General features: G+C 52.6%; 1 protein-coding gene and 2 long non-coding RNA genes across 9 annotated transcripts in view; 1 reads left to right on the top strand and 2 right to left on the bottom strand.

The window, feature by feature from the left end:
• Nucleotides 1–24,439, bottom strand: part of ITPK1 (inositol-tetrakisphosphate 1-kinase) — a 180,785-nt gene that overhangs the window by 67,485 nt on the left and 88,861 nt on the right. For 5 of the 6 annotated variants that reach the window (XR_004818218.2, XR_004818215.2, XM_035720055.2 and 2 more), the window contains exon 4: nucleotides 19,700–19,825. Coding sequence is in view for 3 of the 6 variants with exons in the window: in XM_035720055.2 (XP_035575948.1) it covers nucleotides 19,700–19,825 (126 nt within the window). In the remaining 3 variants the exon portion in view is untranslated. Of the gene's footprint in view, nucleotides 1–13,292; nucleotides 14,071–19,699; nucleotides 19,826–24,439 lie in introns of those variants that run through there. The other variant, XM_035720056.2, reaches the window with a different exon arrangement.
• Nucleotides 1,165–5,028, bottom strand: LOC125755647 (uncharacterized). Its single transcript, XR_007412642.1, has 2 exons — nucleotides 2,992–5,028; nucleotides 1,165–1,793 (listed from the first exon to the last, which is right to left on the bottom strand). It is a non-coding gene; the product is annotated as an uncharacterized LOC125755647 (long non-coding RNA).
• LOC112672685 (uncharacterized) lies at nucleotides 14,217–19,705 on the top strand. 2 transcript variants are annotated; one of them, XR_004818219.2, is made up of 5 exons: nucleotides 14,217–14,411; nucleotides 14,630–16,850; nucleotides 17,092–17,191; nucleotides 18,968–19,154; nucleotides 19,574–19,705. It is a non-coding gene; the product is annotated as an uncharacterized LOC112672685 (long non-coding RNA). The 2 variants fall into 2 exon arrangements; XR_003144421.3 differs by having other exon boundaries at nucleotides 18,968–19,705.

Here is a 24,439-nt window from a genome sequence, read left to right on the forward strand (position 1 = left end):
ATGAAAAGCTGAGAAGTATCCTCAAGAAAAGATTATTACAAGCTGCATTCAGGCCACAGTTCCTGTCCAGTTCTGCTCTCCTACAGCCCCAGCCTCACATAAGTGCCTAAGTGCCTGCATCTCTCCAAGGCTGGCTCCCCATAAGCAACTATCCCTGTCAGCATCATTTCTTTGAACCAGGTCTACACTGTCATAAGAGTGTATCATTCACGGGACACCAAGATTCCCGCATACGTACAAAATGTCACTGTCTTCATGTTAGAAGATCATTCACATAACAAACTGCACATCACCCACAGTGCTTAGGACATTGTGCAGAGTATTAAAGACACATGGGCTTTGCCCTACTTCGCCCAGGATCTGTAATCCTGGCCAACAAATTCATATTGTGGGTTATGACCTGAAGGCACTGAACTGTCCCCACACACCCTCTCCTCCTCCCCTACCCCAACACACTAGGAAGCAGCCTGGTGCAGAGAGAAGAGTAAGGGCCCAGGACTCAAACCCAGGCTCTCACTGTTACCACCTCCCAGGGTCACCCTGGGCAGGCCACCTGGCTTCTCTGGGTCTCAGTTCCCTCGTCTGTGACTTAAAAGCCTAAATTGGAAAAACAGAGGACTAGCGTGTATGGAGGCAGACTTTGGGGCCACACATGGGAGCTGTTTTAGAACTGGATGGAGAGCCACCTGCTAGAGGCATTACAGTTAATGGCACACACACATGCTTGCTGCTTGCCTAAAAAGAGGAGGCAGTATCAAAGATGCTGGCTTCAATGGGCTGGCCCAGTTCTCCCCCAGCAACTGAGTCCCATAAAGTCCAGACAGGATCCTTCCTCAGACAGGATCCTTCCTCCCCCTAGAAAATCCACACCCCACCCCAGTCTCAAGAAGAGTATCCGAGTAGTTGCTGGATCTGGTTCCACTTTTATGTGTTAGGGCAGTGACCTTTAAAGAGAGAATTCAGAATCATTAAGACATGGATTTAAGCCAAACTCATGAGGGAAAGAAGTTAGAAGAAACCAAAGGGGAAAATATCTGACCAGCAGGCGCCAACAAGCTTTTGACCCGGGATGAAAGCATCAGTATTAACAGAAGAATTATTCCTAAACATGATCTCTTTTGGGACAGGACAGAGAGGGCAAAGAAAGTGTTTTTCCAATCACCCCGCTATCCACAAGTGGATCTCCTTCAAAGCCTTTCAGCTTATCTATTGTACCACAGACCTCATGCATTTTTCACAAGACTCTTAGAATTACCAAACCAATTGCTGGAAGAGTGAGCGCCCTGTACCATTTTATCACCACTCAGAAGAAGAAAGGCCCAAACGGTCTCCATGGCAAATGGTAAACACATGTTCCTTTAGAACGTCTGCCCATAACACCTACAAAGGGAGCCTGGATGTTAATTAGGGGGGAGCCCAGCTTGAAGCAGACGGAAAAGGGGGGGAGCAGAGATAGAGAGCCCTAGTCAGAGGGCCAGGAGGAGGGCTAGAGAAAGCAGACTGTTTGTTGAGGGGACAGAGAGGCAGAGGCCAGCCAGGTGCCCCCTGCCCCTAGGCCCAAAGGATGATGATGCCAAGAGGGATGCTGGGCCCTCTCTGCTAGGCTAGGGGAAGTCCATCTTTCCCCACCAAGAATGTGAGCCAAATGAGATGACCAGGATGAACACCACAAATACCATTTCTTCTGCAGTTCCATTTATGGACAGGAAATGAGAGATGCAAGGGTTTGCTCTTCTCTAACAGAAAATGCAGGCAGAAGTCCCAAGTTCAAATCCGCCTCTGCCACTCCATGTCTATGAAAAAGAAAGTATAGTTTATCTCTCTGAGATTGTTTTCCTGGTGTGCAAAATGTCCATTTTACCCCCAAAGACTCATCTATTTCAGAGAGAGAGTAAATGCATGAACATAAGTGGGGGGAGGGCGGAGGTGAGGGAGAGCAGACTCACCACTGAGTGTGGAGCCTGATGTGGGGCTCAATCCCCTGACCCTGAGAGTTCAAGACCTGAGCCGAAACCAAGAGTCAGATGCTTACGTGAGCAATAAGCAACCTACGTGCCCCTGCATTTTGGATCAAACCTATCTCAGGGAGCTGCTGTGGGCAACAAGACCTGGACACGAAAGGAGCTGGTAGATAGAAAAACAAAGAGACTTCTCAGAATTGGACAACACGTGGACTCTTGGCACCAAACCTGACCCAAGGTCTCTGAACTTACCCTGCCATGCCCCGTGCAGCAGGCAGTGGCATGCCAGCCCTGCACCTTAGGTGAGCAACAGGGCTATTCTGGCTGGGGTCAACCCTCCTGCTGTTGCCCAGAGCACCACAAAATCCCATGCCCTGTGGCCCAGGCTCCAAGGTGCACCCTCTGTGGACAGATCCTGGCAGAGCCCACAATGCCAGCTGCAGCCAGACAGCCAGCTCCTTACAGGGGAGCGAAAGAAGTGCCTGTGCATAGTTCCTGCCACCTCAATTCTCAGAGGTAATAGACATTCTGGCCCACTCCCCCAAAACACTGCAGGCCCCTTTTTAGAAAGTGGTGATTCACATTTAGAGATGCATGCTGAAATCATTTATAGATTAAATATGAGTGGAATACAGGTGGAATCTGCTTCAAAGTAACCAGGCACAGGGAATGGTGAGAGAAGTAGGTGAGGCAGAGAGAAAACAAGAGTGGCCATAAGTTGCTAACTTGTGAAGCTGGGTGGTGGCATGTGGGAGTGTGTGCTGTAGCATTCTCTCAAGTATTTAAATTTTCTGTAACAAAAAATTGGGGACAAAGCAGAGGGAGGGGGTAAAGTAACCAGGCAGGTCCTCCCTTTCTTCAATCCCACACACCCCTTGTGCCAGATACAGATTCAGACACCAACATTATCTTTCCAGAAGGAGCAAGAGGCAGCTAGCCAGATGGGAAACACAGTGAGAGATTAATTATGGAAAAGATGATAATAAATAAAAATCATCATAATTTTTAAATAATAGCAGTCACCACTTACCCAGGACTGGCTGGCTACATGCACACAGCTGGGAAAATGTGGTTTTCAAGCACCATGTCCTTTAATATAAAAATCAATGAGGTGACAGCTGAAATTACAGAACTCTTAGAAGAAAGCACTGGTATACATCTCTTCATGGCCTTGAATCAGACAACAGTTTCTTAGATATGAGACCAAAAGTAGAAAAGAAAAAATAAGCTGAACATCATCGACATTAAGCGCTTTTGTGAATCAAGGACACTACCACCCGCCTGAGACCTGGCAATAGCCCCACCCCATGGCACTCGTGACCCAGCCACTAAAAGGCCACCTGCTGGACTGTGTGCCTGAGAGCTGGGCCAGGCACAGCCTAACCTCTAATCTCCATAGCAGGATTGGGAAATCAGGCGCAGTGAGATGTTCTGTTCCAGAAATCTCCCCTGTAGGGGCACGGAGCAGGGATAGAAGCAGCAGCACCACACAGAACACAGGAGGGAAGCCCCTTCTCCTCTCCAGGCCTCTTCCTCCTCTAGAAGGCACATGCCAATCCTGTGAAGATACATGGGAGCTGGAAACGGCGAGACCTGAGGTAGAACCCTGCCTTTCCCCCTTAGGACTCTGGGTCTCCATAAGCCTCAGGCTCCCATCTGTCAAATGGAGACTGCCATAGTTCCTACCTCACAAGATGTTCTAAAAAAAAAAAAAAGAGAGAGAGAAAAAAACCCTGAAAAACAAAAACTACGTTTATTGAGATAGATTTCATATACCATTCAATTTACCCACTTAAAGCTTACAATTCAGTGATTTTCATATATTGACAGAGTTGTGCAACCGTCAGCACAATTAATTTAAGGACATTTTCACCACCACCTCCCCCTCCGCCAAAAAAAAAAATCCCATACCTTTTAGCTATCAGCTTCAATTCACCCATTCCCTCCAGCTCCTGGACATCACTATTTGTTTCTATAGACTTGCCTATTCTGGAAATTTCATATAAATGAAATCCAGTGCAGTCTCCTGTGACTGGCTTCTTTCACTTAGCATAATGTTTTCAAGGCTCACCCATGCTGTAGCATGTGGCTGAATCATATTCCACTGTGTAGATCTACCGGATTTGTTTAATCTGTTGATCAGGTGACATGCATCTGGTTTGTTTTCACCTTGGGGCTTCTATGAATAATGCTATTATGAAAATTTGTATACAGGTTTTGTGTGGACTAGCAAGTTTTCATTTCTTTTGGATTATATGCTATATATTCTTGGGTAAGAATGCAAAAGATCACATAACTCAGCTGCTCAGGCATGGATGTTTTAGGTAGTGATCACAGCAATCTACCATGGAATACAAATAAACCATTTCCTTGGTTTCCAAAAGCTGCAATCACACAAAATGCTAGATTTGACCCTCAAAGACATCTCTGTTGTTTACAGAGTAAACAACTCTATTTTTATTCCCATTTCATAGATGAAAACACTGAGTCTCTGAAAGGTAAAGTGACCGGCTCAAGGTCACAACCAGCTGGGGCTCTGCCAGGATTCAAAACCACCCATTACAACGTCGAACCCAAGGCCCTGCAGTGTACCTTGTCACCTACCTAAATACAAGTTATGTGGCTGAAGTGCTTTTAAATTCCCAGGAAGTCTAAGGACTCATTTCTAATCTAAGTGCTAAATAACCTGTACACAACTCAGGCAGGTCTAGAATAGGAGAGGACCAAAGCCTGGGGCCAGCGAAGGGAAGTTGGGAATGAAGAGACCGGGAGCTGCCCAGACCGTCCGTGGACCTCATAGTATCTCCTGGGTTTCTGGGAGGCTGGTTCTCTGAACCATTCCTAAGTATCATATCTAAGCACTTAGAGAGCAAACATGCAAGCACTGCGGTGAGAGTGAGTCCCGCCCATGTTCTGGGACTTTCGATCTCAGCAAGGTGGGACAGGAAGCAGCATAGTGAATGCTGAAAAGGAGTCACATGCAGGGCTGGGGAAGCGAAGTGCCAGGTTCCCCTGCCAACCCTTCCTGTGCATATTAACCTGAAGGCTGGAGGGAGCGGCAGAGAAGCTTTCTAGGAGGAGAATTAGAGGATTAAAGTAAGTTTCAGAGAAACCCTCCTGGCCAAGAGTGGTGTCGGGGAGGACCAGGCGGGAAGCCATTCACAGAACAGGGATTTGAGAGCGTTCAACTTGTTGGAGAAAGTTAGCATTCTAGTTTGGTAACTAGCCTCTTTCCTTCCAGAGTCTCTGTTCCCCACCCCCAGGAAACTGTCACATGAGAGCCCGGCGGGTCCTCACTGAGCATGGAAAGAAAATGAAGGGGCAAGGCAGGTTGGATAAAGGCAGGGAAGGAGTGGGAGCCCATGTGTGGCTCTAGGGAGCAGCTCTGCGCTACTGTTTGATCTGGCGGTTTACACAGTATATCTGGTTTGTAAAATTCATGAAACTGCTCACTTAGAGGTACAGTTTTCTACATATGTATTACACTTCAACTTACTGGGGAAAAAAAAGAAAAGTGAAGAAAAGCACTGGACTAAACAAATAGCAAGGACTGGTCCCAGTCCCTGCTCTGCAGCGTGGTCTGCCTTGCATTTATCCTCTCTGGGCCTCCAGCCTCCTCTGTGGAGTAGGCCAAGGATGGAAAAGGAGGCACAATCTACCACACCTCCCCAGGGCCATGGCAGCTATCACCACTGACCATGGCAGCGGTCACTTGGGGATCACAACAGCCTTTTGTACTAACCCAATGGGATTCAGAATCCTGATCATCACTTGGTTCTAGAAGTTAGATAAGCACAGGCACTCAAGGCAAATCCCACACATCATGCCTAGAATGAACTCCTCAGGCTGATTCCCAAGACCCCGTGAGTCAGAGTTTGTGTGTTTCCGTTAGCGCTCTGTCACCAAACAAATGTGGAGGAAGACTGGCATGGCTTCCCTGTGGCTGTTAAAAATTACTCACTGGGGCTTTAATGGAAAAAGAGGTAACCTTGGGCTTACTCAGCAGAATCTCACTCCTTCGACTCTTCCTGAGAGCACAGCTCAAGGCCAGATCTTCCAGCTGATGGCCACAAAGCTGGCCTTTGAACTAGCTCCTTCCACACCAAGTGGTGGATGAAAGACAGGAAGTTTCCAGTTCCTAAAGTCTTAACACTGTGATGGAGGTCCTGGCAAGACACCAGAATGAGTTATTATTAATAATTACAATAATAATGATTTTGATAGCAGCCAACTTTTCCTGAATGTTCACCAAGTACTGGACAGTGTTCTACACACTTTCAAGAACTGACACACTCATTCCTCACAACAGCCCTACACAGTATGTCCTATTAGCAGCCCCATTTGACAGATAGAGAAACTAAGGCTGCGAGCACCTCAGTACCTTGCCCAGGCTCTCCCAGTAATGAAGTAGCCAAGATGGCATCTGATCCAGGCTATCTGACTAGTTCTCTACTCAGCAAAAGGTGGCATGGAAGCCCTAGTTAAAGGAAAGACACCTCAATCTTAGCTACAGCCAGAATTTCTCATGTGCATTCTTTCAAAATTTATGTTAAATAAAAAAAAAATAGGTCTTTCTCATGTTCTGCTAATGAGAAGGACATGACATTTGGTGCCAGTACAGGTATTTAAAGCACCCAAGAAAAAATAAAAAAAATAAAGCACCCAAGAAAAAAATGGCAAAAGAGTTTGCAATTTTCTTTCCCGGAAGCAGAGTCACAGATGGTCAGACCTTGCAAAACCTAAGGTCCCTCAGTCGAGCCCATCTTTTCAGAAAGGAAAGAGAAGTCGAAACTAGCCTGAGGTCACAGTGACGTGGCAGAGATGACCTCTATCTGCTCTTCTACCACCCCGGAGTCTGCCCAGGTTCACTTGGCTCCCAGAGGTCCCAAGGAACAGCCACATTGGGCTAGAGTCTCTGCTTCTGTTGCTAGCTCTGGATCAAGACAAACTAACAACAACCACAAGACAGCTACCTCTTAGGAGAGTAATAAATGGCATGACCAGATGCTAGAGACCACAATGGCCTCTGTGATGAAGATCCATATATGAAGATCCATATATCCCTTTCCAAGGGAAAGCCCAGGGCAGGGTTCTCAGGGCCAGCACATGCTGGACGCACAGGATGCCTGCAGTGGGCACCTACCAAGTGAGGGAGTGGGACCCGCAGAGGGAGGTCTAATAGATAAAACGGTGTCATGGGCAATCAGACTTTCAAATGCACAGTATGCTTCCAGAGAAAGTGAAACCCATTCCTGGGAGATCGGCTCCACATGAGGATGAGGTCATGAGCCATACTGAGCAGAGATTTCTGGGGAGGACAGCTAACGAATCCTCTGGGAAGACTACTGAAGCCTTGGAATCAACAGTATTCACGGACATGAAATCAAATGAAGCTAGAGCCAAATGTCCCCCAGGCAAAGCCTTCCTGGCACCACCCAGAATACCTGCTTGTTCATTACACCTTACAGAAAACCACATACAACAGATAGTCCTGGGGAATCCAAGCCAGACCTAGGTGTCTTGATGCAACAGAATGTGCTAGGCAGCCAACCACGGCCCTAGCTAAACCAAAGCACCCTTGACTATTCTAGAATCACAGGCCAGGTGTCTAAAGAGGTAGCCAGGTTGGGCATAGGGCTGGGACTAGCGATGCATTCAGCTAAACCTTGGAGGTGGGCTTCTAGAGGCCAAGAAAGGATTGTGGCAGCATCTAGTACATACCAGGGGCAGGACCGCCAAGTCCAGCCACACAGGGTACCATTCACAGAGTCTGCCACTGACCTGTGCAGTGCACAACCTACATAACAGTCCAAGGTTTTTGCTTTCCAAACACTGGCTGGCTGACCATTTCTTTCCGCCCAGCAGCACCTGGCCAATCCCAATCCTAGCATGAGGACCCTGAGACACTGTGAAAGTTAGGGTAAAGAAGTCAAGAAATTTGGGTTCAAGTCCTAACACAGCCATTAACTTTATGTGTACTTCTGAAAGGCACTTAAATCATTAGTATTTCAGTTTTCCCACCTACAAAAACAAGTAGGTTAGAATAACATTTTTATAACATCCTTTCTGACTTTTAAGTCCTAGGATTCTTGGGTTCTGTGAAGTGATAAATGAACCAAAAAACCTCTTAGGGCCCTGGAGTCCAGGGCCTATTCCCCTCGAGCATATGCAAAGTGCAACGACTACACAGAACCCAGTCTTGTTAGGACAGTGCCACATGTACCCACAATAGAGGGAAGAGACTGAGTGGAACAGGCCCATGAATGACAGATGGCCAGTGGCTCTGCCACTGACATCAGTTCTTTGGCTCAAGCAATACCACACACACCCGGACTGCCTGTGAGTAGGGGCTAAGACGACTCTCAGCCCAGAGTCTGTAGAGGGCAGCTCCTCACCCGCTACATCTCTAACCCTCCAATATGACTCATTGGGGAGTGCTGGGCTTCCACACTTCAGACACCTTGGTCTTAATTGACCCTCATCTGTATTCTGGAGAGATTGCCAGTGTCTGAGCACTCAGCCTGAGGCCTCCCAGAGAGCATGGGGTCAGGCAGGGGGAGCCCCCGAAAAATGTGTGTGCACGCATGCATGTGTCGCGCATGCATGCAGGTGCACATGTGCACCAGGGTGGAGGTGCCTCTGCCACTACAGAGCGACCACAATCTGCCCACCGTCACTGGGGGCTCCTAAGTGCAGAGATGTAGGGAATGATGACATTGCCATATGGGAATATGCAGGGGTGTGCCTCGGGGGCTAATCTAGCCGTGGGGGAGGGCGAGGGAAGGGGGAGAGAGAGAGTTTCTGGAGGGTTTCTGATGACCACGAAGGGTCATTGGCATGAGCCACGAGGAGAAAAGGCATTCCAGGCAGAGAGGACGGCACGAGGAAAGACATGAGGTGAGGGAGCCCAGCATGCCTGGGCAGACAGAGGTCTCAAAGAGGTTATATAAGGCAGAAAACAGGATAGAGAGCTAGAGACACAGCAGCCAGGGAGTCTGGATAGAATTCTAAAGCAACAGGGTCCTGAGCTGAGGAGTTGCAGGGTCAGCTCTGAGTCTTGCAGCCACTGGTCTATCAGCATGTGTGGCCTAGGGGCTGAACTGACAGGGAGCTGGCACTAGAGGCATGTGTGCTGGACTTTGCCATTTGAGGACCAAAATACTGCTGACCTTTGGCATGATTTGGCAGAGCCAGTGATAGGAAAATGATGCGCTCTGTCCCATAGCCTGGTTGCTCTTCAGACCTGTAATTTAAACCCAAAATCTCAGGCTGGGGTGGTCAGGCCCTGATAGCGCAGGGATTTCAGAAGAGAATGGCCAGGTGTGAACACATGAGCACCAGACACACGAGACGGCATCAGGTCAAGGTTCAGACAGGCTATGTGAGCCTGGCTCAGATGCTGCCCCCGCCATGGCCCCGAGCGCCAGCAGCAAACACAATGGGATGAGGGGACTGCTAGGGGCATACCCCCTCCCCCGATACTCCAGAATTCCAGGCCAAATTATGCCAATGAGAAGAGCATCTCCCAAAGTGGTGGAGCACAGGCCAACTCTAGGTTGGTACAACTTTATGGGAAGAAACTGGGCACCAACCAAAATTAAGAATATAGAAACTTAGTATTTCTATTTTGAGGTGTTTACGCCACAGAACTGCCCGCATGCGCATACAGATACCTGTAACAAGGGCGTTTCACCACTATGGCATGTTCCAGAAACATCACTAGAGGGCTGCTTAAGGGAAGGATTTAAGGCCAGTGAATGGAATACCATGTAGCCATTAAACAGAGTGAGGTAGTCCGAAAGGCTGATGTGAAATCATTTTTTTTAAAAGATTTTATTTATTTATTCATGAGAAACAGAGAGAGAGGTACAGAGACACAGGCAGAGGGAGAAGCAGGCTCCATGCAGGGAGCCTGACGTGGGACTCGATCCCAGGTCTCCAGGATCAGACCCTGGACTGAAGGCAGTGCTGAACTGCTGAACCACCCAGCCTGCCCTCGTTTCTAAGATCTACTGTCTGAACAACGGTTTTGTGTAGGGAAAGGAAGACCATTTCTGTTCACGTAACACAGAAGCCTCTGAAAAGGCTCAAGGCCAAAGGGAACCGATGGCTGCGCCCAAGATGGGAACTGGCTGGCTGGGTGGCAGTGGTGGGAGGGACTCTGACATTACCAGAGTCAGCCTGTCAGGGCCGCTGAGAGCCATGCACAGACGACCCAGCACCTAAGGAATGTGCCAGAGTCACAGTCCACAAGATGACGATGATTCTCGGTCCCAGATGGAGCACCGGGTAGGAGAAACACTGGGGCATCCAGGGAGGGCCCACCAAGCTTCCTCAGAGCAGAACATCAGCAATAAGCAGCCCCGCGCCCGTCCTTCCTGATGAACAGAACAGTTACAGGACAAGGGGTTCTAGAGGGGCCAAGGAGAAGGGAGCACCCGGGCTCCAGCCTCCAGGATGAGCTGTGCAGACTCATACCATGGATGGGGCAGGCAAACCCTTTCCTGCATGAGGGGAAGGGAAGTGCTAAGACAGTGCCTGTGTGGGTCCAGGAGACAATGGGTTCTCCTGGGTCTGTGACTCCATATGCCCACCTTTGTGTCCCCGCTAGTGGCCTCCGGGTCACAGGCACCCCCATCCCGAGGCCAGATGTCCCCCCGACTGTCCCTCCACCTGGGTCATCCTCCCAGCCCATCTCCACTGGGCAAATAGCCTGGGTAGCACAGTGTGGTCCCTATGGGTGAGAAAGTCCATGAAGAAATGAGCTCCTGCCAAAATGTAAGCCCAGATGCTGAGGAAGAAGGGGCCGGAAGTGAACAGAATGCTGTTACTTAAGATGGCAAACACCTCCTCCCTGCCCTTCCCAGCCACCCCCCCGCCCCCCCCCCCCGCCAAGGAAAACAATCCCTCCCTTTCGGTGCCCAGACTGCAGCACCAAACTTCTAAGTGTTCACAATCCCCTGTCAGCAGGAGCTGGCACAGTGCCTGGCCAGACTGGTTATCTGATGAGAGTCACATGCCCTGTCACGGAGCCACGGCCTCCTCAGGTCCTCAGGAGAGAGATCGAGGCCATGCAGGCCTCCGGAGCCAGGAGAAGGACCTGCAGGGCTGGGTGCTGGTCGGAAGCATCCCCTCACAGGCTGACGCTAAACCAGGACAGACGAGCATTGCCATCCAGGGTCGCAGTGGGGCTCCGGGGGTCCCAGCAGTCTCCTGGCCCAACCATCAAGAGCTGGTGGTTGAGCACAGCAAGGACCAGAAAGGGGCTGTCTGTTCCCCACTCATGCAGCTGTCAGTTGAGCCCCACGCTCCTTAAGCACCTGTCTTAACACCCCCGTGGACCCCCTCCACATGTGGGGCCCACGGACATTCCCCTTCCCGTGAGCATCTGTGGAGCCCCTGCCCTGGGGCCACCTCCCCCTCACCCCCGGGATCCTGGCCTAGCTACGGGAGCCCACCCTTACACTAGTTCCCAGAACAAGCTGAGGCCTCCCCAGGGCCTGCAAGACCCCCCAGCTTTGCTGGGTGTGTAAGTGTTATTCACTGAACTCAGGGAGCCCACACTACCATGGTAGGGGAGGGAGAAAGAGTCATTGGGAACTGGTGCAGGGTCTGCAGTGTGCTGCCCGACTTCAGAAAAGTCAGGGCCACTCTTGTCAGAGCCACCTGGGTCCCTCCCATCTGCACTCGGGACCCCAGTGTCCTGCTTCCAGCACCAGCTGCAGCTCCCCAGAACAGCCAGCCCCTGCTGCCACTCCACATACGCACCACATGCATTACCCCGCTGGCCGAGCATCACAGGCTGACTTCCCCCTGCACCTCCGGCCTTGCTCCAGCCACAGCCATCCGGCATGCTCAGTCCCTGTGCTCTGATACCCGCACCAGCTTACTCAGGGTCCTTGAACCTCTGTGTCCCTGCTGCCCCAAGGGCTTGGAAGACGCTGCCCCCAGGCCGGCTCCATGACCTCCCCTTGATCAACCGGGCTTTTAGGCTTCAGCTCAAAAGTCAACTCCTCAGAGAAGCTGTAGCTTGATGAAGTGGTAAGAACTTCCCTGTTGTCACAGCCTTGATTTTTCTTCTTCCTAGAACTTACCTTAACTAGAGACTGTGTGTGACTTTTTCCTCTATTTGCTTGTGTTTTGTTTGCATTTCCTTTGCTCCACGCGCCCCCCCCCCCCCCCTTAACAACTGTGCGGGGGCAAGGGCTGAGTCCATTTGATTTGTCTTATTTATTACTGTATCTGTAGTCTTTGAAGACTCCTGGCCACAGTAAGACTTGCTGGATGAATGACCCAAAAGATCTTTGATGATCAATCTTCAAGCTCAATGAACAGACTAAGAGACACAGGCCGGGTCAGGGGCTGGAAGCCAGGGATTGTGGGAAGTCAGAGGCCCAAGACAGTTGGGCGTGGACCCCAGCAGCATGGGCCATGCAAGGAGGGCCTCAGGGAGGTCCCCATGCCTCGGAGGACCAAGGTCAGCAGAGGCCAGCTTGGCTGGTGAGAGGCTTTGTGATTTACCGCACGAAGGTGAAAAAAACCACAATAACTATATCGTGAACATGCAGCCCACGTGGGAAACATGGAAACGAGGCAGGAAGTCACGGCCCCAGAACAGGCCAAGAGGAGAATGGAGAAGGTGATTTTCTGTTGCAGGAGTTATTGAAACAAGAGCCCAGGAGACAGACTTCAGACCTCATGGTCTGAGATCCCGATCTCCAAAACCCAGCTCCTGTATCCAATGAGGCCTCAGTATCCACATGTTTAAAACAGGAAGAGCTTCACTTACCCACCGAAGCCCTCGGAACAGCTGTGCTCTGGGAAAAGTAGGGGTTTCAACCAGGGGCAAAGTGGCCCCCCAGGAGCCATTGGCAATGTCTGGAGGCATTTTTAGGTGTCACCATTGAGGGTGGTGTCACCAGCATTTAGTGGGTGGACGTTGTATAATGTACAGGACAATCCCTCAGGATAGTCATCTGGCCCAACAAGTCAGCAGAGCTAAGGAACCCTGAAATACCGTGCATTAAAAGTTCCTCTTCAGGGCAGCCCCGGTGGCCTAGTGGTTTAGTGCCGCCTTCAGCCTGGGGTGTGATCCTGAAGACCAGGGATCGAGTCCCACATCAGGCTCCCCGCATGGAGCCTGCTTCTCCCTCTGCCTGTGTCTCTGCCTCTCTCTCTCTCTCTGTGCTGTCATGAATAAATAAATAAAATCTTAAAAAAAAAAAAAAAAGAAAAGTTCCTCTTCAACCTTGGAAAACTTGATTATTTATAAACATTAGTATTTCTTTTTTTTTTTTTTTTAAACATTAGTATTTCTAAAACCCAACATACCTCAAATCCTCTGCCGTGGAACACTGACCATCTACACACAGCCAGTGTGCTGGGTCAGAGTGCAGGCTTCCAGGGCAGCCATGCCCTCCCACTGTGCCACCCAGTGCTGTGCAAAGTCCAGCTCTGCTGGGGGCTGGAAATGGGGTCATAAAGTCGTGGGTCTACCTGGGGGACCAATCTTCCGCTCCATGCAGGAAAGGCTAATGGCACTAAATGGCACCAACCTCCCCTGGGGAGAAGGAATGATTCACCACCAACGCCTGACCTGGGCACACAATGGGAGATTGTATAGCCATCTCCACCCGCGGGGGGTGGGGGGTGGGGTGTGGGGGTGGCCTTGTAACCCAGGGCAATAGTCACAAAGAGGCTGACCTCAGGGCCACCCCAGGATCAGACCTGTCCTCTGAGGCCAGGGTCACCAGCTATGCCCAGCTCTGCCTCCACTGGGATCTGCTGGCTGACATTCATCACTGTGTAGCACCAGCGGTGCCAGAGGTGATCCCAGATGGTGACCTCTTCCCTCAGGTGACCCCGGATCACTGGCCTTCACCCTCCCAAGGGTCAGTCACCTGCCAGCCAAAGCTGCCCCGAGGCATATTTGGAAGAACATAGGCTACAATCCTGGCCGTCCAGTTCTAACTGAGCAATCCCAGGCAAGTGCCTTACCTTTCTTGGGCCTGTTTCCTTACCTGAAAAATGGGGAAGTAATTCCACTTTCCCAGGGATTGAAGTAAGCACAAAATGAGCTAAGAGATGTGGAGTGTCCAAAGAACAGGGGGTCAGCTGGGACCCACTTGGGAAGAAGCACAAGCCTCTCGCAAGGTTCCATGGTGACCACCCAGACCCTTCGCTGGCACCCAGCATTCTGATTCTGACACCCCCCAGCCAGGGAGCCCACATGCCACTAAGCTCTGCTCCCAAATAGACAGAAATTCACTTATTTTTTTGTTAGGTTTAGATGTTCTCTCCCTAATCAGGTTAGAAGGTCCAGAACAACAAAATTGTGCTGCTTCTGCTTCCACTCTGCCCCTCCAACATGCGGCACACAGCCTACATCAGAAGTTGATAGGTTGTGATCTGGGCCAACATGAAATCATTTCGGAGCCCCAGGGGTTGGAGGTAAGTGGAGCTGTGGTCTTGGAGGGGATCATTGCTGCTCGTGGCAACCGCAGCTCCCAGTGCCTCCACCCCATGCTGCCATCCTCGCACGTTCCCAGGGTAGCAGGCAGGGCCACTGAGGCCCCAGGGGCGGAGCCGGGCCTAGGACCTGAGTCCTCAGACCTCCACCCAGCCCTGCCTCCTGTTAAAGTCAATGCACCTTTCTACTCCTGTCACAGGGATACCTCCAATTAGGGGACATTTCCATAATTGCCTCGCTGACTACAATCACGACTGAGAACTCTCGGGTCGGCTCAGGTGAGCCGTGCTTGTGCTGGGGTGGTGGTAATAATACTAATACGAAGAAGCTGGCCTGACTCTGTGGCCACTTGGTGAACACACGTCATCACACCCAGGCGTTCACCGTGAGAGTAGGGAACACGTATCCACAAGCACACACGCTCAGAGTGAGTGCTGTTCTAAGGGCATGGCGCATCTTCCTTGTTCAATCCTCATGACAACTGTCGTTTTTAATTCCTGGGAGGAAAGGATGTTGTGGGGCTGCTGCACTATCTCCACCGCATCCGGTTCCCTGGCCTGCAAGCTGACCATGCGCGCGTGCCCACCTCCCTGTGGTGTGGCTCAGCCATGAGAATAGGTGAGGCCACTCACGTGGCAGAGTCCACGGCAAGTGTTGTGCTGGGGCACAAACTAAGGGCTGGAGCTTGCTTCACAGAGTTCTCCTCCTTTTGCCACGATGACAACCTGTCTGAGCTGCCCAGTCACCCCAGCTCCCAGACATGCAGCAGAGCCCCACCAACCCCTCTGATGTCAGAGGAACTGGAGTCTGCAGCTTGACTGGGAGGCGGGGGGGCAGGTGCCACACAGGCCAGAGGCAGCAGGTGCCCCGCCTGGGCTCCAGGATCCACCAGCCCAGGCCCAGTGCTTGGGTGCTCATGCAGTCAGCACACCCGGTCCTCCCGTAGCCCTCGGAGACAGGGATGCAGACTGGCCCTGTTTCACTGATAAGGGAACTGAAGTGTGGGGGACATTCCCAAGGCCGGCCAAAAAGCAGCAGTGCAGAGAGCCCTGGCCCCAGGCAGCAGGCTCTATTAGCAGCGTTCCCAAGCATTCTGCTCTGGGACACAGGAGGCTAAAGGAGGAAAAAAGGCAAATAAATCTATGGGCTCCAGACATCTACACGTGAAGTATAAGGAGGGCTGCAGGAAGATGTGCAAATGACCAAGAAGCACAGAACGAGATGCCTGATGTCAGCAGCCATCACAGAGCTTAAATGAAAACCCCAAGATACCACGTGACACCCATTAGGATGGCTGAAGTGGAAGTCAGGTTAAGTGCTGGCGAGGAGGTAGGAACACCGAGGCTTCACACTCTGCTGGGGGGGGATGTCAGCGCAGCCCTGGGAAGGCCAGTGCCAGGGGTCCCTGCATCAAGTCAACAGCTACCACATGACCCAGCAGTGCGAATGTGTATATAAAAGCTCATAGCAGCTTTTTTTTTTTTTTAAAGAGAGGGAGAGGGGGCACCTGGGGACTCAGTTGGTTAAGCATCTGCCTTTAGCTCAGGTCGTAATTTCAAGGTCCTGGGACCGAGCCCCACCTTGGGCTTCCTGCTCATCGGGGCGTCTGCTGCTCCCTCTCCCTCTGTCCTGCTCATGCTCTCTCTCTGAAATAAATAAAATCTTTTTAAAAAGAGAGAGAGGGAGGGCAGCCCTGGTGGCTCAGCGGTTTAGCTCCTGCCTTCAGCCCAGGATGTGATCCTTGAGACCCTGGATCAAGTCCCACGTCGGGCTCCCTGCATGGAGCCTGCTTCTCCCTCTGCCTGTGTCTCTGCCTCTCTCTCTGTGTGTGTCTCTCATGAATAAATAAATAAACTTTTAAAAAGAGAGAGAGAAAGAGACTCTTAAGCAGATTCCACACCCAGTATGGAGCCCAACATGGGGCTCAATCTCACGAGTGGAAATCAAGAGTCAGACATTTTTCCAGGGAAATCTGACCTTATCACCCTTACCTCGCCTGCAAGATCAGGTCCAAGCTCCATGGCCTGGCCAGAAGAAGCCATCTCTCCCCAACCTGTTCATCCTGTGGTTCCCCAGTCCGGAGGAACCCTCACACACACCCGACAGGCAGTGCCATCTGCCTCATGACCCTTCCTCGTGTCCTGCTTCCCACCCCACCCCCACCCCGAGCCCTTCACTTCCTCCTCTGGCCCAGCAGGGCACCCTGAATGAAGCCAGCACCCACCATGCTCTTTTCCTTCACCATCTACGGGCACAATTGCTACACAACAGGCACCACGTGCGACAATGGGATCTCTGGTGAGCCTGACACGGAGGCAACCCCTGCCCTAACATGCAGCTAACCCCTGCATGAACAGACAGACAGGACCAACTGCTTGAGCATTATGCATTTCCCAACGGAGGGAATGAAACGCAGAAAGGTAGGAGGGCCTAGGGTAGCGGTTGTGTCCTTAGTGAGATGGTCAGCGAAGCCACCCTGAGGGAGGGGCACCTGAGCTGACAGCTGGGGGTGAAGAAGGAATCCCAAGCACGAGGACAGCCTGGGCAAAGGCCCTGAGGCGGGCAAGAGCACAGAGCCTGAGGCACAGGGGTGGGGGTGGGGGGCGAGGTGAGGATGTGGGTGGGGAAGATGGCCAGATCATGCAGGCTTTGTCTCTGTAGGTCTCGTCTCATGGGCCTCGCGCAAGACTGAACGAAGTCTTTGTTACCACTGCAAACAGGAGGCACAGGACGGTGTAACACCAGGACACGCAGTGATCAGGTGGGCACCAGCCCTAACTCATCACTCTAGGGGCTGTGAGGGTGGTCCCTATTTCCCCATGGGCCTCCCCTCTGGGCTAGGTCCTCCCTAGTGTTTGCAGAACACTTAGCAATCCTCTAGCTGGTCCAGGCAGGGAAATAGGTATCAGTTTAGACGCAAACCTCCTTCCTCCATGCTCATTCAGGGAAAGCCCCAGGAAGATCCACCTTCAGCTCCACGTGCCCCACAGAACACAATCACTGTAACCCTTCTGGGCAATTCTGAGGCTGGAAGAGGTGGCAGGAGGAGGACTGCCCCAGCCCTGCTAGCTGTGCCCTGAGGGCGCCACAGTGAGAAGGTTCTCTTTGCTCCCTGGGGAAACAGCTCAAGAGAGGCCAGGACACCCCCAAGCACAGGGATGGAGACCCTCCCACCACCCCGGCCACACTTGCCCCCACGGGCAGGACCCCCAAGGTCTGCTCAGTGATAGATGGATCTCAGGCAGAGCCATGGCGGCACCAGGCTACTGGCTCCCCGTGAACTCTGGACAGAAAAACAACTGAATCATCCTGATGATTCTCCAAGCAAAGTTCTCTTGGGGCCAATATTAAAAAAGGCTTGGGGGGAGTAGTTTCTAAAGCAACCAGCTTTAGTGATGTGCAAGGAACCCCAGGCCTACACCCCCACCTTTCCTCAAAGGCAGCCAGGAAAGAAAGCATAACCTGTGAGCTCAGAATTCCTTTCTATCCCAGGAGCAGGATGCTCGAGGGCTGGGGGGACACCTCAGAGACTCCTATTCCTCAACTCACTTCTCCTGGGCCCTGAACGTGGCATCCAGAGAAGGCCCCTCATGACAAGCCCCTTCTGGGGAAAACCATCTCACTCTGCATTCTTATTCACTACAAACTTCAGAAACAAACCCGAGCCCTGGGCTCTGCCTCCCTGCTGCTGAGCTGGGGTCCCTACCTACTCGAGTCAATGTCTCCTCCTCAAGGTCTTGCATAAATATTAATACAAGAATCAGAAAACCAGGGGCGGGACCAAGGCTAGGTGCCAGTTTATCTGGTCTGGCTCACACCCTACAGCAGTATGGGTAACTCGGTCAGCAGTCGGGGACCCTGGGGCAGGAGGAAGGCCCGAGTGTAGCCGCACAGGCCTCTCCCTGGGCTTCAGGGCCCTGAAGCTTCTTTCCAGTGGCCCTCGGCCACTGTCTCTTCCTTTCCTGGGGCCTCTGGAAAGCTCAGCCTGTCACCCTTTTCCCCAAAGGATTGCTCTCTTCACAAAGAAGGAAATGTCCTGGCCTTATCAGATATCTGGCTTCAGGCTCCAGCACAGAGTGCAGTGAACATTTATCCCCAAAATACCCAGGCTGGAAGGTTCCACCGAGGTCACTGAAGGTGGCCAAGTGTGTGCACCCTGTCTGGGACAGACTCCGGGGACTCAGGCAACACTTCCATGGGAAATGCACCAAGAGGCTAAAACCCTAGAGCCACCGGTCCCCACTTCCCACTGATGTGCTCTTTCCCTGTAACCTTCTCTTCTCCCAAGGCCGGCGCACAGGGACAGGGTCCTCTGTCACAGTTCAGCCACCACCTGGCTGGGAAGCAAGGGATGGGTGTCTCCCCAGGGGGGTGGTCCTGAACTCCCAGGGCCTGGGGCTGGCTGGGGACGACAGCCCTTTACCCAGAAGAGCAGTATTACAGTGACAGTGGTGCTGAAGACCCTGCTACAGGAGCAGAGGTGCACACGCAGCAGACATTAGGCACTTTTATGTTCCCGGGCCTTTACTTCTCGCAGTGACCTGGCTATCCTAAGGTGAGGAACAACTGGCTGAAAAGCATGCTCAAGCAGCCCTCCCACCAGGGAGGCCCTCCACGTTGCTGCATTTTCACTGACAACATGACTTTGTTTTCTACGCCCCCTCAAGTTGTTCTCCTGAGGAATGAATCGCGTACTTGTCCACACCAGAGAAAACACAGGGCAGGTCAGTGGGGGGGCAGAGGCAGCACCTCCCAAGGTGGGGGGCAGTCGCTGAGAGGTTGAGACCTGGGTAGAGGTGGAGGGACAGGGAGGAGGGAGCAGCCAAGAGGACTGTCCATGCTCAGAAACAGGCACACAGGGGTCAGAGCAGCGAGCAGAGAAGGGCTTCTCCACCAAGGCTGGCTTCTGGGAAGGCTGGGAGCTGGGAAGGCTGCTCTACCCCCACCGCCCCTGGGGTCCCTTCTCAACACACAGTAGGAGGCTTCCAATACGTGGGCAACTCAGAGGCGGAGACCGGGACCGGGCATGCCGCGGGTCACGTGCCATGAGGAAGCGGTGATGCTCTCATCAGTGGAGCACGTCTGTACAGGTAGAGAGCGGACGGGGTACCAACCATGCGCTGGTCAATCCCATGTTACCAAGGAGACTGAGGCCCTCGCAGGGCAGCTGCACAACCATTCCCCGGGGGTACACAGCGAGATAGCTGCTCCAGCCGTAGACATGCCCAGAGCCGCTCTCGGGACTCGCCTCCTCACTCTCCTCACTCACCTGGAACCTGTGCACCAGCTCCAGGGACTGGCTGTCATTCTGGTCGGCTTCGAGGATGACATCGGTGAGCTTGTGGATGATGACATCCAGGGGGCCCTGCTCCTCGATGGGCCGGCTAAGGTTCAGCTGTCAGGGCAGGGGGAGGACATGGAGAAAAACATCAGCATCAGCACCTGAGCCCATGGCCCCGCTGTCCACCCCACCCCCACCTCATCCCTGTACATCCCTGCAGCACTGGGACAGGGGGCAGGAGAGGGGCTGGTACTCATGGAAAATGCAGACAGGGACGAAGGCACGAAGCCACTGGGCCTCTAGAAGTCATCGGCAGGCCCCATGTCTGTGTTTCTGTCCCCAGGCCCCATGCTGCCAGGTGCAGAAGGTACACACATGGGAATCAGGGCTCATCACAGCCACAGAGAGGGAGTGCGCAACTGCCCGGGCCCCATGGGCGCGACTGGCCCTGCTCCATGGGGGGCTGTGTTTATTTTTTCAAGAACAAGGGGTTGGGAAGATCACGTCCCAAGGGAGCCAGAGCCACCCAGCTGACAGACAGTCGCCACCACCTGACCCCAAGACAGGAGCACCTGCCAACAGCTGGGGCGGCCTGACACCATGCTTCCTGACCCACCAGATGTCTGTCGCCCGGCACCTAGCCACCATCACCTGTAAGTCCAGTTCCCTGGAGTCAGCAGTGCCAGCCTGGCACCTGGCTGACCTCGAGGACCTCAGCAGAAGCTGGAGAAAGCCACCAGCCTACCCCCGTCCCCACCCCCACACAAGTGGGACTCCCTCCAGGGTGCCAGGCTGTTTCAAAAACTCCTAGCAAAGAAGTCATATGACAGCTCTGGATGTTCACTCCAGGCAGGCATCAGGCTAGGTTCTTATTCTCCAACCACCTGATGAGAAAGTGATTTTACAAATGAGGAAAGTGGGGACCCACTCGGGTCTGACAGTGATGAGATGGTGGTGCTCAGATGCAGATCTGAGGCTCTGCTTGTAGTTCAGTGCCTGCCCCCATCACCAAAGCCCACTTAGCCCTGGGAGGTGGAGCTCTAGTGCCACAACCACCTGGCTGCCCTGTCCTGGCTTCTGGCCGAGGGGCCCACGGAAGCACAAGAGAAGATGGGCGAGAGAAGACCAGGGTCTGTTCCCACCATCCTCACATTCCCTATCAAGCATGCAACCCCTCTCCCAAGTCTTCCCTGTCCCCAGGGCTCCCAGTACCACCCACCTCCTCTTGTCCCCTCGGCCAGGGGTGGTGATAGCTTGCCACTCTGTGAGCTTCACCACGTCCTGGCAGCTGCCCCAACCCAGCCCACACCCTGTCATCCTCTCTTATTTAAACTCTTCTAAAGGTCAAACCTTCAGAAAGAACTCTTTCCTGGTGGTATTCTTAACTCTTCCCCTATTTTTGTTGCCTGCCAGAAAAGATGTTAAGGGATTTCCCTTATTAAGAAAAAAAAATTGGACCTCACAATAATACTGTCACCCAGTGGTGACTAGCTTACATACAAACTAGAACAAAAGTCAGACTGGCTAAGAAGCTGACCCCTCTAGGGCTCCTGGGTGGGAAGGGAAGCAGCACTTGCTGGTCTCACAGCAAGCCCACTGTCACAGACCAGGACACCAAGAGCCCAGGGAGGAAAAGTTATCGGGCAAAGCCTTGTGGCTGGGAAACGGCCCGGTAGGGGCTTGGAGGGAGGCCCCACAGCTGAGGTGCCAAGTGTTCTGGGCCTGCACACAAGCCTGGCTTGTCATCCCCCTGGGCCTCAGTTTCCCCTTTGATAAACACAGGGACTTGCATGGACCCTCCTGATCCTGTCTGTGGATTCAGTATTACGTTTCCATCCAGACCCACTTCCCAGGAAAACAAAGCAAAACAAACAGAATTTGAAGGAAGGGAGTGAAGCCAGTGGAAAGTGGTCACATGGGCAAAGGAACAAATTCTCAAAAGAGGCCACAGACACAAACCCATATTTGCCCTAACCTGTGGCTCCACTGTAATAGGCACCACAAACAACAGGCCAAAATTTTCAGACCAAGGCAGTTGGAAATGGCAGAGAAGTGGGTCAGAGAAGTGGTCACACAGTGCAACTTCAACCCCAGCAGCACACCCATCTCCAGACAGAAGCTCCCAGCTCTCCTGTGGGCCAGGAGGGGACAGAAATGTGTCCTGGGAGCTTGGGAAAGGAGGTGGGCATAGGAGATGCCCCTAGCTCATCCCAGCCTGGCACCTGCCTGCGCCCTGCAGATCTGATGTGCACGGGCTGTTTGGGAAAATAAGCTCTCCACATTCCCAGCCGCTCCACGAAGGTAAACAGTTGAGTTCTGGAAGGCTGCCACCTCTTTTTGTATATTTTCCAAGCATTTTTATGCCAATAAAACCCTTTCACAAGAACAGCCGCTTGGAACGCACATCAGGCCTGGTCTGGTCCTGGCTTAGCCGTCTCTCTGTGCAGCATCTTTACTGAGGCCTGACTGGAGTTACCACTGGTTCCAGAAAGTTCTCCAGCGTGGCTTCTCCTCAAGCGGCCAGGTAAGTCACATGCACCCTGAATAGTCCACCGTCCTCTCAAGGAGCCCACTGGGGACAGGTGCTCAGGCAGGGCCTAGGTATTCCTGCAGAGGAGGGGACCCTGGTGGGCCAGCTGTACCTCCCAGATAGGGTGGGGAAGGGAACTCATTTCCACTGCCACTCAATTCCACTGCCACACTCAGCCTCCAGAGAAGGGAACTTTCTCAGAGACTTGCTCTCCCTTGCAGAAGGGGTCTGATCCTCCTCAGCAGGAACAAGGATGTCTCAATGAAAGGGCCGCCCACTGTGGCCGGAGGAGATCTGTGGGTGCCATGCTTCCGAGTCACGCCACCCTGTGAGGCCAAGGCAGGACGGTGTTCTGCGCAGCGCTCAGAGCTCAGGACTCAGAGGAAACAAGGGCCCAGTGTTTCCCTCAGCAACTATGATGGGAGGCTGGCTGGAGGGGGGAGGGCCGGGAGGATTGGAACAAAGGCCTGCAAACCCCAGTGGCTGGAATGTCACCTCTGACTTCCATAGCAAGTGACCCGATCGACCCAATCGTGCCTGGCCCAGTATTCAAAGTGATCTAGGCTCTGAATATCCCCTTGGCCCCCACTGACCTCATCAGGAGAGGAAGATGGGCATGGCAGACGCCTGGAAACCCCATCACAGCCGGAAACTGCTCTGTGCCTCACTTTCCCATCCATAAAATGAGGACGTCACTATTCCCGACACCTTACTGGGCTGTTTCGGTGGATTACAACATCACATTTACCGATGTGGCACAGGGTTGCTCTACAGCAGATGCGGTGTTAACGCCGCCCTGAGTGCTTAGATAACATCCCACCACTGCTTGCTCACTCATTCACTCAACGAGCATTCTCTGGGCACCTCCTGGGTGCCTGGCACACATGGCCCCTGCACTCCCTTCTCAGGACTCTGGGCCAGTGACGTGAATGTCCCGGGGCCCTGCAGAAGCAGAGCCAAATGCCACGGCCACACACCGCTCCAGTCCTGCCTGGGGTACAAGCTCCTGTGCTTGAGCCACCTGTCTGCCTAGAATGTCCCCCTGCCCACAAGCCCTCATCCACACAGTGAGCTCTCACTCACTTCTCAAGTCCCAGCTCCAAAGTTCAATGCTTTTCCAGACTTCTCAACTCACTGCACCCCAAACAGGAAGATTTAATGGTTCCCTGGTCTCACCCAAAGTCCTGGGACCCTTTGCACATCCTGCCGGGGTTGCAATTTAACTTCCAAATATCAAGTCATTTCTTTAACATATTCTTCCAGCAGATCCCGAGATCCCCCACCAACCAGGGCTGAGACTGCATCCCGAGGACCTAGAACATGTTCCTGGCTTGAGGTAAGAAGAGTTTGCTAAATTCAACTGAGTGTTTTGAAGAACAAAGTAAACAATGCAGACCAACTAGAAGGGACATTCCAGAAAGCTGGGGGATTCCTTCCTATTGGGGGGTTAGAAACAGCCTCCTGGAGAAGGAGGGAGAGGGAAAAATGGGGGAAGAAAGGTGGAATGTAATGCATGTGGCAGGGGCAGCTGCAGAAACCATCCGCATTCAGTTCTCAACTTGCACTGCTCGTTGCCAATGCGTCGGGGGCTACAGGTGACCACCTCTGCACAAAGGCACTGACCCCTGACTGGCACCCTGATACAGCCCCCACGGAGAGAGCATGTATGCAGTGGAGGGCACCCCAACAGAGGGTGCTGGTCTTCCTTCTCTCCCAAACTTCCACACGTGCTTCCCTGACAGGATCAAGAAGCAGCCAGATATGGAAAAAAAAAAAAAAGTAAGACCATCTCTGGGGCTCATCAGGGAGGCAAGGGACCTGGGAAAATGGCTCCCACACCATGCTAAGGCTGCTCATCCTCCCTGGATGCGAGATGCAAGGTATTTGGTGCCTGCAGAAGTCTGGGCTGCTGTAAACAACCTACACCTCTCTGAACGGCCAGACAGGCTGTAAATGGAGGCCGTGCAGGAGTCAGAGAGGCTGAAGACCACCCTCCTGTGGCTAGGGTCAGGTCTCAGACACTTGCCTTGAGCCAGGCCCTGTTCTTTTCTTTTTAAGATTTATTTATTTATTTTAGAGAGAGGGAGAGAGTGCACGCAAGGCAGGAGTGGTAGAGGGTTAGGGATGGAGAGGATCTCAAGCAGACTCTCTAGTAAGTATAGAGCCCGACCAGGCCCTATTCTAGGCACTCTACGCAC

The sequence above is a fragment of the Canis lupus genome, chromosome 8 (assembly GCF_003254725.2).
Source record: "Canis lupus dingo isolate Sandy chromosome 8, ASM325472v2, whole genome shotgun sequence".
Lineage (NCBI taxonomy): Eukaryota > Metazoa > Chordata > Mammalia > Carnivora > Canidae > Canis > Canis lupus.